General features: G+C 33.9%; 1 protein-coding gene across 13 annotated transcripts in view; it reads right to left on the bottom strand.

Moving 5' to 3' along the window:
* The window catches only part of KIF16B (kinesin family member 16B), a 341,720-nt gene that overhangs the window by 115,912 nt on the left and 212,422 nt on the right, over nt 1-13,386 (bottom strand). For 7 of the 13 annotated variants that reach the window (XM_074287817.1, XM_074287814.1, XM_074287823.1 and 4 more), the window contains 3 exons: nt 9,277-9,312; nt 8,799-8,852; nt 6,054-7,409 (listed from right to left, as the gene is read on the bottom strand). In XM_074287817.1, coding sequence (XP_074143918.1) covers nt 6,054-7,409; nt 8,799-8,852; nt 9,277-9,312 — 1,446 coding nt within the window. The remainder of the gene's footprint in view (nt 1-6,053; nt 7,410-8,798; nt 8,853-9,276; nt 9,313-13,386) is intronic. The other 6 variants (XM_074287819.1, XM_074287816.1, XM_074287824.1 and 3 more) reach the window with 2 other exon arrangements.

Below are 13,386 nucleotides of genomic sequence, written 5' to 3'. Positions count from 1 at the left end.
ATGCTGTATTATAACCTGCCTTAGAATTGGAAGGGAGGATAACTTTCCCCTGAACAAGAATCCTCTATGGTCAAGTAGCATTTGTTTAAAAAAAAAAAACAAAAAACAAAACAAAACAAAACAAACACCTTTTTGGGCAACAAATTATTAATAAATATGTCTTCATTTTTAGCCCAAACCTGCCTCCTTACAACTTCCCTATGTTGCTCTTAGCATTACTATTTGGGGCTAAACAGGACACGTGTAGCTTGTTTTCCATATGACAGTCCTTCACATATTGGAAAATGGCTATCATGTCTTAGTTCCTTCTCCTCAAAGTTTCTCTTCTTAAATTTGAGATTTCAAGCTGTGTAAAATAAATCCCTACTTTATCAAATCTGTTCTTTAAAATTATCAATTCAATCAATGCAACATGTTATAATATAATAAATAGCAATTTAAATTCTAATCTCTATTCTGCTGTTTAGTTAGGTGAGTTTAATATGGTCTTTTTAGGAGACTCAATTTCCTTATTTGTAAAGAGAGCAGTAGACTCGATTATCCTTTAATAACTCTCAAATTCTATAAGTCAATGAGTCTGAAAAATCATTACATTAGCATATTTTATGCTGTAGTTTATGTGTGTTTGATAGCCTTTTACTTTTTGTAAGCTATTGTAAGTAGCAGAGAATGATTTGTCTGAGCTTTGTAGTTTAAATATTACCTAATATTTAGTACTGTTTATCATATAGTAGGTATTCAATAAATGTTTGCTGAAGTAAATGTTATGTTTTTCAAAATAATATAATATATATTGAGATGATACATATTAAGTGCTTTGCAAGCCTTCAAATGCAAAATGTTAAAAACAGCTATTATTATTGCTAAATTTACAAATAAGAAACTTATTAAAACATAATCTGGTACTTTGTCATATGATTTTTTAACAGGTCACACAAATCCATTAAGGGTTTAATTTAATATACAGTAATGGTATATTATTTTATATGGTCAGCACTTTACTAGACATTGTGTAGAGGGTCAAAAGAAACATAATGTAAGTCTCAAACCCCTACTGAATTTGCAGTTTCATCAAAATAAAATAAGATTCTCATTCACAGCAATTAACACAAGACATTATATTACTGCATCAAAATGACTTGATTCATAAATAAGGGTACTATTGGAATCTAGATAGACAGAGAGCCAGTTATCATAGAAAACAGAACAGCATGAAAACAATAAAGACATGAATGAATATGTGAAAGGCCCTTGGGTTCACACTATATTAAGAGAGTGTATGAAAGAATTGATGAGATTTAAACTGAAGTTAAAATCTGGGTGGGTGTGGAAAGGAGACAAGAATAGTCATCAAATATTTAAAGGACTTTTATATAAAAGAAGAAGAACCAAACTTGTTCTTGGATCCAGAGGGTCTAGCTAGAATTAAATGTTAAAAGTATCAAAGAGGCAGATTTAGGACTGGGTAAGGAAAAAATCTCTAATAATGAGAGCTGTCCAAAACCAAAGGGGGCTTTTTTAGATCAGCAGTTCTGTCTCAATGAATATCTTCAAACAGAAGTTAGATGATCATTTGTCAGCCAGGTTACATTAGAGAGGTTATCTTTAGAAAGGTGAATTTATTTTTATTTACTAGAAAAGCTAGAAAAAGAGTCTGAAGCAACAACAGAATTTTAACAGTGTTTACTTTCTTTATCATCATTATAAGACAACAAATTTTGTATTTCAAAAGAAATACATTTAAATAGTCTTGCTTTTATCTGATTCCTAAGCTGATACAATACCATTTAGTCAAGGAGAAAGGGAAGGAGAAAGGGAAGGAGAGAGGGAAGGAGGAGAGGGAAGAAGGGCAGGGATGGTGGTAGGAAGGGTGGAAGGAAAGGTGGAAGGAAGGAAGGAAGGAAGGAAGGAAGGAAGGAAGGAAGGAAGGAAGGAAGGAAGGAAGGAAGGAAGGAAGGAAGGAAGGAAGGAAGGAAGGAAGGATCAATGGATGGAAAGAAGGAAGGGAGGAAAGGAGGAAAGAAGGTGGGAGGAAGGAGGGAGGAAGATGAAAGGAAAGAAGAACGGAGGGAGGGAGGGAGGGAGGAAGGGAGGGAAGAAGGGGGAAGAAGAAGGGAGGAGAAGGGAGGGAGAGAGGGAGGAATTTTTCCCCTGGCCAAGGCCCAATTTAGGAGGCAGTTTCAGAGATGGACAAAAGAAAATTTCTTTAAAATTAGAGAATTTTAATCTAATAACTATTCATGAAGCAAAAAAAAAAGCAAAGATTTCTCCAAAACAGAAGTTCAAAACCCCAATAGTTATCTGTAAAACACTGTTTTTTATGTGTCTCTCCAACACTATTCTTTAGGTTCAACAAGTAGGTCCCTGAGAGTCTAAGATGAAGAGACCTGAGTTTTTTAGACTAACTATGCTATTAATTATCTGCATCATTTGGGAGGCTCAATTAACCTTTCTGCTCCTGTTTTCATATCTATAAAAATAGGAAGTTGAATGAGATGAGATCTGATTCAGACATTCTTCCTACTAAGTCACTACAATTTTCTCCAGTGTATCATTTATACCTGGAAGTTAGGAATTGAAACCAGAAATCCTAATCAAGGATTTAGAAAGCTTTTAATTATGTTGTGAATCTATGGAGTCTATGTCATATATGCCCTGCCTATGTTTTAATTCACTCCCTATTTTTTGGCCATTTTCCTGGAAGTCTCGCCTATTAGGAGGTCAAGCCCCCATACCTTGGAGGTTGTAAGTAACCCTTTTTATTTCTGTAGCTTTAGCCCTTCAACCTCACTCTTCTGATATTTCAGTCAATTACTTGGCTATTGTCATGAGACTTAGAAAAGAATGATATTTTGAAAAGGAAACAGTGGCAACTAGTATATTATGACCTGTTGGTCATAAGATACTAACCTCATTTTTTGGCAGGATTACAAAATAGGTAGATGGGAAAATGAAATAGCTAAAATAAAGCAAGATTCTAATTCATTTAGTAAAGTTTTTCATAAAATCCTTGAGAAAAACATGGATAGATACCTTGGACTAGATATATAGTTTAATGAATTCAGAACTGTTTAAATAACAGACCAAGGAATTGGTCAATGTGATCCGAGAGAAGATCTCTAAAGGAATACTGCAGTAATAGGAATATGCTTTGGGTATTGTGTGGTTCAATATTTTTATCAGTATTTTGATTGAGGGACTTAAATAGCCTTATCAGATTTTCATATGATAGAATACTTTCCACTTTCTAGGCTAGCATGTTAGCTGTCTCCCCCAATTTCATGTCATTTGAAAATCTGGTATTCATATATATCTGAAATGTCTGCCAGATCTCCCCAATCGTGTAAAGTTCAATATAAAGTTTTACATTTGGTAAAAACAACAACTGCATGACAGGGAAGTCTGGTAGACAATATTTAAGGTGAAAAGATCTAAAGGTTTAGATAACTACAAGATCCATATAAATTAAACATGAAATGACAACCACAAAACCCAAACAAAGTTAATCATAGGAATCTAGTTGTCCAGAAGTTCTTTTATATACTACCCTGCCTGGTCAAATCACATGTGGAGTATTCCATTTAGTTTTGAGAGCTACGAGCTACTTTGAGGAGGGACTCTGACCAATTAAAGAATGTGTGAAAAAGGCTGAAAAGGATAGTGAAAGTCCTAGAAATGATATAGGATAGATTAAAACAACTGAGGATATTTAGCCTAAAGAATCAAGATCATAATTCAGGTATTTGAAGGACTGCCACATACAAGAAGGATTTGAGGGGTAGAATTAGGAATAAGTAGTAGCAGGGACTTCTGCAAGAATATGATTGGTGACTACTTGTTAGGGATATGGATAGTGGTGGAGGTGATGGTGGCCATTATATGGCCTATAAGGTCCTTACCAATCCATAAATTTTGTGAGATAAAAAAGTACTAAATATTCAAGTTCTGGCCCTCAATTAGTAAATAATTAAATTGGGATTTGACTAAAACACACAAAGCAGTTTGACAAAATTAAGGTGTAGAGGAAGAAATATTCTAGATTATGGACACAGGAACAGGAGTTAAGTCTAGAAATATAGTCATCCTGTTTTAAATTGTTGGAAAGTAAAGCAAGGTGAACATAAAATGACATCTACCTGAATTTTTGTGTCTGTTAACAGTTCTGGAGAAAAAAAAAAAGGAGATCAATGAGATGAGTTGGGCCTGACTGGAAGGAAAAAGTCAAGGGAAGATGCCAGATACAGGGGAGAACATAGAGCTGGGAGTGCATGTATGTCTTCGTGACAGTAAATTAGTAAAGGACTAATACAAAAATAAGAAAAGGAGGTTTCCCTGCCTGCTGTTCCTTTGACTCAATAGCTATGAAAAAAAGCTCTGGTGTGATGACAGCAATATAAATTTCCAAGTGGTTGAACATCTACTTGAACAAATGAGTGGAACAGCTGGAGTAAAACAGGAGGCACAGGGCAGGAAAAGGTGATGGAATATTGCCTTGCAAACCCCTTGTGGACTCACTACCTATCTATTTGATCCCTACTTGCATGAAATCTTCTATTTTCATATCACCTAGAAGCTCAAATAACCAGGTCAATCAACATACTACGTAATGGATCTGGCTTTGAGGACTACTAAAAAAAAATCAGCAGCTGTATTATAGAAGGGTGCAGTGGGACAAAATTGTCACAGCACTCTCAAGCTGTCAGCCTATGTTACACCTTAGCAAAATCTATTACATCCAAATATATAAATCTAAAAGCAACTTTTGCTTGGCTTCTGCAGGTGTGCTGACATTGGAAAAATCACTCCCACTGACAATGGAATATTGCTTCTGTTATTATAGAGTCCTAATGCTAAACATCAAGGTAGTGAGAATAGTTGACAAAAGACTAGAACATCAAGCTAAAGCCCACACTATGTTCTTATGTCACACAGCATGGCTTCAACTGAGAACATGACCTCTCTTTTTTAAGTGTCCTAGTTCTAGCAGCTTTCAATGTGCATTTTACTTAGCTAGTCTATCACCAGGAGTTTTCTTAAACTACTCATATATTTTTTATAAGAAATAATTACATTCAAAAATTAGAAGAAAATTCCAACCTTTAAGCTAATAGAATTATCAAAATTTGGTTGGGAATTTACACAAAAAAATATCAAACATAGAAATGTCCCCTTCATAAATGTCTCCAAGGCAATAAGACATTTCACGGTTTGCCTAAGAGTCTCCCTTCTACTCTCTTGTAGTCTTGGCAGCCATTTCTCTGTCACATGGAAAGATTTAACATTGGGGTTGCATGGCTCCAGGCGCCAAGAGCTCTTTTATAAGATCCTAGCACCTAGTTCACACTAGACCCAAGGGTTTCTACTAGTCCCATGCATGGAGGATTTTAAAAACTAAAAATTTAGTTTTTCTATGTAATGATACCTATAAATATCTATACAAAGGACTGGCAGAAAACATTTCATTAATGGCACTTTGGAATAGGAAACTGTTTCAAATAAAACATGAGCAAGATTCTCCCAATGGATAAAGTGCCTCTGAACATATTACTCTGATAAACCTTATATTCAGAGCACAAAATCACACTCTCACAGATACAAAAGAGTTGGAAAAGTTTTCTAAACTGAGCAACTTGTTCCTGAAGACTTCATACATGAAGTGAAAACTCCTGAAATGACGACTGTAAGTACTAAAAGTACTTTAGTACCCCCCAAAAAAAGATTGAGTTTATAAATTTCGTGAGGCAAGGGGAGTGTCCAAGAATAATAAAATGGCCAAGATTAGGCAACTTTATCAATATATTATATACTTCAATATAAAAGCACTTCCTCAAGGGAAAAGACAATGGTTCTCCACCCTTACCCCTACATTTTACACTACTGAAGGCCATACAAATCTAAGAAAAATCTTTCTCAGGTATAATTGTCAGATTTCAGGAAAATTAATCCCAGATTTGAGGAAAACGCTTAAGGGAATAAGAAATATTTCTGACCATTGAAATAGGTCTTCTAGAAATAAACCATTTTCCCCATTGTAACAATTCTTAAGTTCTTACCTTTCTCGGTCCTGTTCTAAGGCTTTTTGTTCAGATTCTAGACTAGCCCTGAGATCTGACTGCTCACTGTTATTACTATTGAGAGTGGCCAGCTTTTGCTTCTGCTCTTCAATCTCCACATCTAAAGTAGAGCGTCGCTGAAGCGCAGTATGTCTCTTTTCCAATTTAGCGACAGCTTGTTCCAGCGCTTCTCTCTGTTGTTTCTCCCTTGATTCAAGGATTTCCTTTTCCTTTTTCCTAACTTTCTCTTCCTGACGAGCAATGTTGGCAGTGAATTCAAATGTGGCTTGGAGTTTCTGCAGCTGGTTGGCATTGGCCCTGTACTGGGCAAGCTGTTTCTCTTTTTCTTCCCTTTCTTTCTCAACTTGATAAAGAGTATTGTCTAAGCCGAGAAGGCCTCTGTCAAGGATTTCAAAGGCTCTTTGCTTCTCTTCCAATAAAAGTGGCAAAAGATTCTGTGTGAGATATTGAAGCTGACGTTTTTTATACTGCAGCCTATATTCTGTTGGCTTTATTTTCTCTAAGTCTTCGGCCACCTGTACTCCCTTCAAGAGAGTTCCATCATTTCCTTCGAGCAAATTCAAATCTTCAGTGACACCTGTTAAACACTCTAAAATTTCCCATTCATTTGCCACTTCTTTTTCAAGGAGATCCCGCTGCTGAACTAGGTCCTTTTCCAAAGTAGTCAATTGTTCAAGTTGCTTTCTCTTGAAGTTCAGGAAATTAAGCTGTGCTTTCTCTAATTCTTCTTCATCTTCTTCCCCCTTACACCCGGCTTCTTTAAATTTCAAAAGAGAGCCTCTGATTTCTTCAAGGTCCCTTATCTCTTCTTCCAACCGCTGGACATCACCATGCTTCAGAAGTTGTATCATATCTTGTTTCTCCCTGACTTCTTCTTCGAGATGAGCAACAAGCATCAACTGCTCTTTTTCCTGTTCCTCAAGTCTCTTTTTTTCTCGTTCAAACTTGGCACATTGTTCATCTTTTTCTTTTTTAAGTCTGTCAAGTTCTTGGAATATCTGTATCTTCTCAGCCTTTTCATTGTTATTGAGCTCCTGAAGCCGCTGGAGTTCTTCCTTGACTTTGAGAAAACTCTCTTCTTCTTGCCTTTTCTTCTGAAGCTCTATCTCCTGCTGCTCTCTGAGCCGTTCTTCTTCAAATTTTTCTTTTTCAGCTAGCAAATCTTTCAGCCGATTCTCAATATGAAAGCTACGGCGTTTCAAGCTCTCCTCCTGTTTCCGGATTTGTCGCTGCACTATTTCTGTTTCCTTGCGTTGTGACTCCACTTCTTGTTGCATTCGTTCTAATTTTGCTTTGTCTGATTTTTGTTTTTCTTCCATTTCTTCAATGAGTTTCCTAAAAATAAAAATATGAACAAGGCATTACATATTTGTTCTTATTTCTCTTAGTAAATACTTTTTTTCAAAAATGTAGGAGGCTCTTAACAGCCATCATTTTAAAAAGGACTTGCTATTAAAAACAAAAACAATATATCAGTTGTATATTTTCCTCATTTAAAGAATGTTACCTCTATTTGACTTGTATATTATAATGGGCCATTAATAACATTATGGGGAGGGGGGGAACTTCTGAGCTTAGGAAAGAAACAGTAATATAAGTTTCAAACTATAATCATTATGTTCAACTCAACAATGAAAATCCTTGGAAGTTGATAATTCTGGAAATGTCAAATATAAGTGACTCATTCTAATTTGAGACAAAGACTAAAATCAAAAAAATCTACAGTTCTATTCATCTATTTTTCTTTTTCCAAGTTCTGCATATCATCAAGCTTTTTTCTGCCTGGTGAGAAATAATCAGGAATTGTAAATTACCTCATATACATTATGAGAATGATTGAAGTTTATTACTTTGTATGCCGGAACTACCCAGTAACTAGAAAATTAGAAAAACTTCCCCAACTTATTAATACACTAAAACTAAGCTGTGGTCATAATGCACTTTTTAAATGAAAATTAATCTCCATTTTATGCAAAATCACAAAGAAAAGCTTGGAATTAGGATTGGCTCTGAAGTAGTAATATAGTTGCCTATAAGGATATTTATACGTGGCTTTGGTTTCCTGAGTCAGCAAACATCTATCCCATAAGAAGTTAAAAAGTAGAAGTTAAGTAGAAGTTAACAATGTAAGAGATAATTATCCTATTTATGGAACCATTTCATAATTTCTAACCACTTTGCGATGTTTTGTTGGGTTTTTTTAATCACTATATAGATGTCCATTATCATCATCATTGTCATATTGATTTCCCTGATTAAAAAAGAAGATAAAACTTTTATCCATCAACTTAGCAGGAAATAGTTGGGGGGAAAATCTGATGAGACAGTAGGTAATCTTATTTAAAAGGAGAGATAACAGATTATTCAAGTATCTCCTTTAGCCACTTACTCCTCAATTATATTTCCTATCCTTAATCATATTTAGGTTACTTAAACAAACACAAAAATAAAAATCTCAGTAATCTGACTATGGGAGCATAGATCTAAAGCTAGAAAGGGCCTCAGAGGCTTCCATATTTAAATAACAGGCTAAAATAATGAAACAGTTTTAAAAACCTCAGGTTAGCAATTTTAGAATGTAAGAAAAACAAACATTTTCAGAAGAGTTATGGAGTGAGATGTCCAAAGATGCAAAATACAAATTAAGTCATCTGTATGACTATAATTTTAAAAAAAATTACAAATTTAAAAACTACAAAGTAGTAGAATTTATGTACATCTTACCTTTTATTTTCTAATTTTTCCAGTTCCTCACGCTGTTGCCTCTCAAATTCAAGCCTAATAAAATCAAATGTAAACAAGTCACTTTGGGATAATACATTTTTCTACTTGTTCTCTTTGGCACATATGCAATACATGTACAAATATATATACAAGCATTTACACATATTTCTATTCAAACAGATGTCAATTTTAAAAGCACTGTTTTAATTACAATGTATTAGTAAGCCTTTAAGTGTTTTATTTGTGCTACATTGATTGAAAAAAAATTTTCTTTGCTACAGTTAGAAATAAAATGTGTTCTTGGGTGCTTGTATTCAAAATGAATTGTAAATAATTTTCTTGAGAAAAAAAACACAGTATTAAATTATATTAATTAAAGTAAAACAAGACCTCTAAATGATAAGTACTATTACCGCAAGTCTACATGTCTACTACATGCAGATGTTGTCACCAATAAATAGAAATTAAGTTTCTCTACCTTAAACAGATTGGTCCTTTAACAGGAAAAAGACTGCTAGGGGAGGTAGAAAGAAAGCAAAGTGATGAAAGGAATTAATAGGGAAGAAAATCATTATTAAGAGAAAAGCAGTCAAGATACTTTAATGCCAAAAGTCATGCACAAAATAAGATTGCTTTAAAAACAAAACAAAACAAAAAACAAACAAACACACAAATGCTTGGAGACAGCTTATTCAAAAGACTGAAAAAAATAAGTTAAAATATGTTAAGTTTATATACTTTAAAATGACAGTATAATTCAAGTTTAAGTAATAATGCAATAAATAATAGATATATTTTTAAATTTTTATCATTTCCCCCCAGAAATAGCAGGATATTTAACAAATATAGTGATTCAAACAAATGGGTTATATAGTACTATATTTATTACATAACACAGCATTTACCAAAGCATTACAGAGATAGAAAAGGAGTTAAAAATCATAATTTCTAATCCCCCTGCTTTACAGATGAGGAAACTGAGGTTGAAGGAGATAATGTGACTGGCCAAAAGTCACACAATTAATTTAGTGGTTTAAGTATCAGAAGTACCAAAGCTCCTGATTCCATTCCAATAGTCTTTTCATCATACCACAAACCCATTACCTGAAAGATCAATTCAATACAAAAATAAAATTTCAATTCAACAAACATTAATTATGGACCTACTACATATAGGATGGTACTGTCATAGGCATCAAGGTTAGAAAGTATATGTGGGAAGCACATGGCACTTGGCATAGAAAAGCCATGCATGAGTTTATGATTGTCTTAAGAGATTCTAATATGAGCTGGAATTTGATGGAGCTAAGGTCCTCTCTCCATCTCTCTAGTCTACCTTTTAAATAGCTGATTTCCCTAAAGTAACCATATCATCTTTGGCTCAAAATGATCCAGTGCTTTTATACTGAAAAGGAAAAAAAATTGGAGGGAAAAACTCTTCTGACAACTAAGTCTCCCCATTTAGTCTGTTTACCTTAGTCCTTCCAATCTGTTTTTTCTTTATCCACCACATTCCATTTTTCTAGCTCTATAAATAATTTTTGACAGTTTGATTGGTATTTACTCACAATTTACTAATTAAATAACAGCTCTACTGGGTTTAAATAACTTACTCAAGATCACAAAGCAACAAATCCAGATGGAAATCAATGCTTTCTAAAGCCTTAAAGTTCAATGCTTTTTCTACTAAAAAATGGCATTAATGATACATATTTTCAGGCTCCCCAAAATTAATTTAAAATGAAATATATGTTATTAGAAATAGCCATTTCTATTGTGGTTAAGATAACCTAGAGTTATCACTATACATCTTACACCTTCCTTTTTTTCTCTTTTTTATCAGCACTAGGAAAGTGAGAATAGAAATTTCTCATTTTGTATCATTATATCTAAAACAGAGGTGGGGATAAAAAAATTCTAAACAAAATATAAATATAAACAGTTAGATCCTAGATATTGCCTTTGGGGGAATTTCTCTCTCTGGTATAAGTATGATGGAGACACCAAAGTTCAGGACACAAAAGTAAGTCAACATAAAAATATATATATATCACACAGAAGGAAAAGCCAAAGAAGCACTACCTATTAGGTAGATAACAAAAAGAGGCATATTATAACAAAAAAGCAGATTTTCTTAGCAGATCTCTTGGCATTCTGCTTTTCTTGACAGTACTGTGCTTACTACAAAAGGCATTGTCAGGACGTTTGAAATAGTTATACATATGTATTGCTTTGAGCAAAAGCTTACTTTACAGTTACTTTGCAAAAACAAGTCATCTCTAGAGAATTTATTTCAGAGATTCTAAACCTCTTTATTGACTTTGTTGGTGGTAGATGGTTCCTCTGAAATCTTATGAATTTTATTTTATGCATTTAACAATATAATAATTAAAGAAATAATAGTAAATCTCTTACATTTATAGGGATAAGGAATGGATTTGTGATTTCATTAGGATAGGGAACTTCAGGAAGAGATAACTCACTCTATCAATACTAGTCAACACCTATCTTATAACATAACTTTGAGCCCAAGAGTGATTTGTTTGGGATCTCACAAATGCACATGAATAGAAATCTAGGGATCTCATTTAACTCCCTGATTTTACATATGAGGAAACTGGGACCCAATGAGTATAAGTGACTTGCTCACAGCCACACAGATAGTAAACATCAGAGGTGGTTTGTATTCAATTTTCAGAGCTTCCAGGCCAAATCTCTATCCAGTATGTCATACAGTCTCTTGTCATTACATAGTTTTTACAATATTTTCATATATGTTATTTCATTTGATTCCTAATTTATAAGTGCTTTTGTGTCTATGACCTCATTTTATCTCTGTAATAATTTCATGAGAAATGGGGGTAAAGTACGGCTATAGGATCTCTCCTCTCAGATATCTGTGCAATATAAGCTTTTTGAGGTCAAAGACTACTTTTGGTTTTCTATCATTAGTTTAGTGTTTTTGTATGTAGGCAATGAAATGAATTCAAATTTTAAGAATAAAATTGAGGAGATATTCTTTCAAATTTTTCCATGACATTTGGACTTGAAAGGTAGGTCATAAACGTATTATTACTGTATAATTAATGTTGACATCTTTTGTTTTTACACTGCCTAAATTCCCCTTTATGTTCTCTAAATAAACAAAATATTTCCTCTGCTATATTGATAGGGTTAAAGCTTAAAATGACTAAGTAACTTTTATAAGGTCACATATTAAAGTACCTGAGCTGACCCAAGTCTTTTGATTCAAAGTCTTTTACTAATTATAATAAGTATTCTTTGGCTTCCTGGAATCAAAGTCCTGAACTAAGATGTTTAGTTAAGGTTTGCCAATATAAGAGTTCTAATCTTATTGAGAAATCAAGAACTGTGCCTTTTAATAGGTTCTTTTCATATCTTAAAATATTTTGGGTACTCAAATGTCAATGAGACCAAAATTAAATTGAGGACTGTATTGTTTTTCCATTTGCCAATATTAGAATCTATACTAAGAAAAATCCTTCTAAAGCAATGACAAAAACTGAAGTGCAGATTTTTACAAGTCCTTTTAACACAATCTTACTCTTTTCATATTATATGTGTGAAAGACAATATGCTAATATGCTCAGCTAGTCAACACTTCTAATGTGTGCCTCTCTCTCATTACACAATGCCATGAAAACTAGTAAAAACTGAGAGAGGTTTCTCTCCTTACTTTTCTATCTCTCTTACTTCTAGCAGAGTTTTGTCAGAAACTTATTTAGATTTTCAAACTAATGCTAGAACTTCCATTTCCCTTATCTTCTCAAGGATGCTCTTTTTTTTCCCCATTAACTCATTCATGTTTATCCACACACACACACACACACACACACACACACACACACACACACACACACACACACACACATACATACATATAGTTAAATGCTGCAGGGATCAAGAAGAATGTGAATAAGAAAAAGACTTTCATTTTGAAAATTAAGAGATCACAGGCAACTTTGGTGAGAGCAGTTTCAATTGAAGGTTAATATTATAAGCCAGATTACAAAGGATTTAGGAAAAATAAGGAAAGAAAGCAGATGCCCCAAATTTAAATGGCTTTCTAAGGCAGTATGACTATGAAGAGGAAGAGAGCTATAAGAAGATAACTGGTGGAGACGGCAAGATTGTAAGGTATTTTTTTTTTTTTAAGGATTAAGGAGATATAGACAAATGTATTTTTATCAGAGAAGAAACTAGAAGAAAGATGAATACAAAAGACAAGAAAGAAAGCAAGGTTGCTTGTGAGGAAAACTGCTGGAAAGGAAGGGAAATGAGATAAAGGGAGTACTTAAAGGAGTTATCCTTAGCAAGAAGAAAGACTAACTCTTTGAGATCAGAGTAAGGGAAGATTATGGATGATATGAAACGAGGAGGAAGGGCAGAGGGGAACCTCTGGGAAAATGGCCTTGATTTTTCATTGAATATGAATTCATGTCTTCAGCTAAACAATTAAGTGAAATGAATCTTATCGGAGGTTTGAAGAGTGCACAGAGATCGCTGCTATGGGGGATGGGAAAAGAGTAAGAACAGAAATGGGATTTTCTAGACTTCGTATGGCATA

Source organism: Sminthopsis crassicaudata, chromosome 2, assembly GCF_048593235.1.
Source record: "Sminthopsis crassicaudata isolate SCR6 chromosome 2, ASM4859323v1, whole genome shotgun sequence".
Lineage (NCBI taxonomy): Eukaryota > Metazoa > Chordata > Mammalia > Dasyuromorphia > Dasyuridae > Sminthopsis > Sminthopsis crassicaudata.
This window is presented reverse-complemented; position numbering and strand designations above follow the sequence as displayed.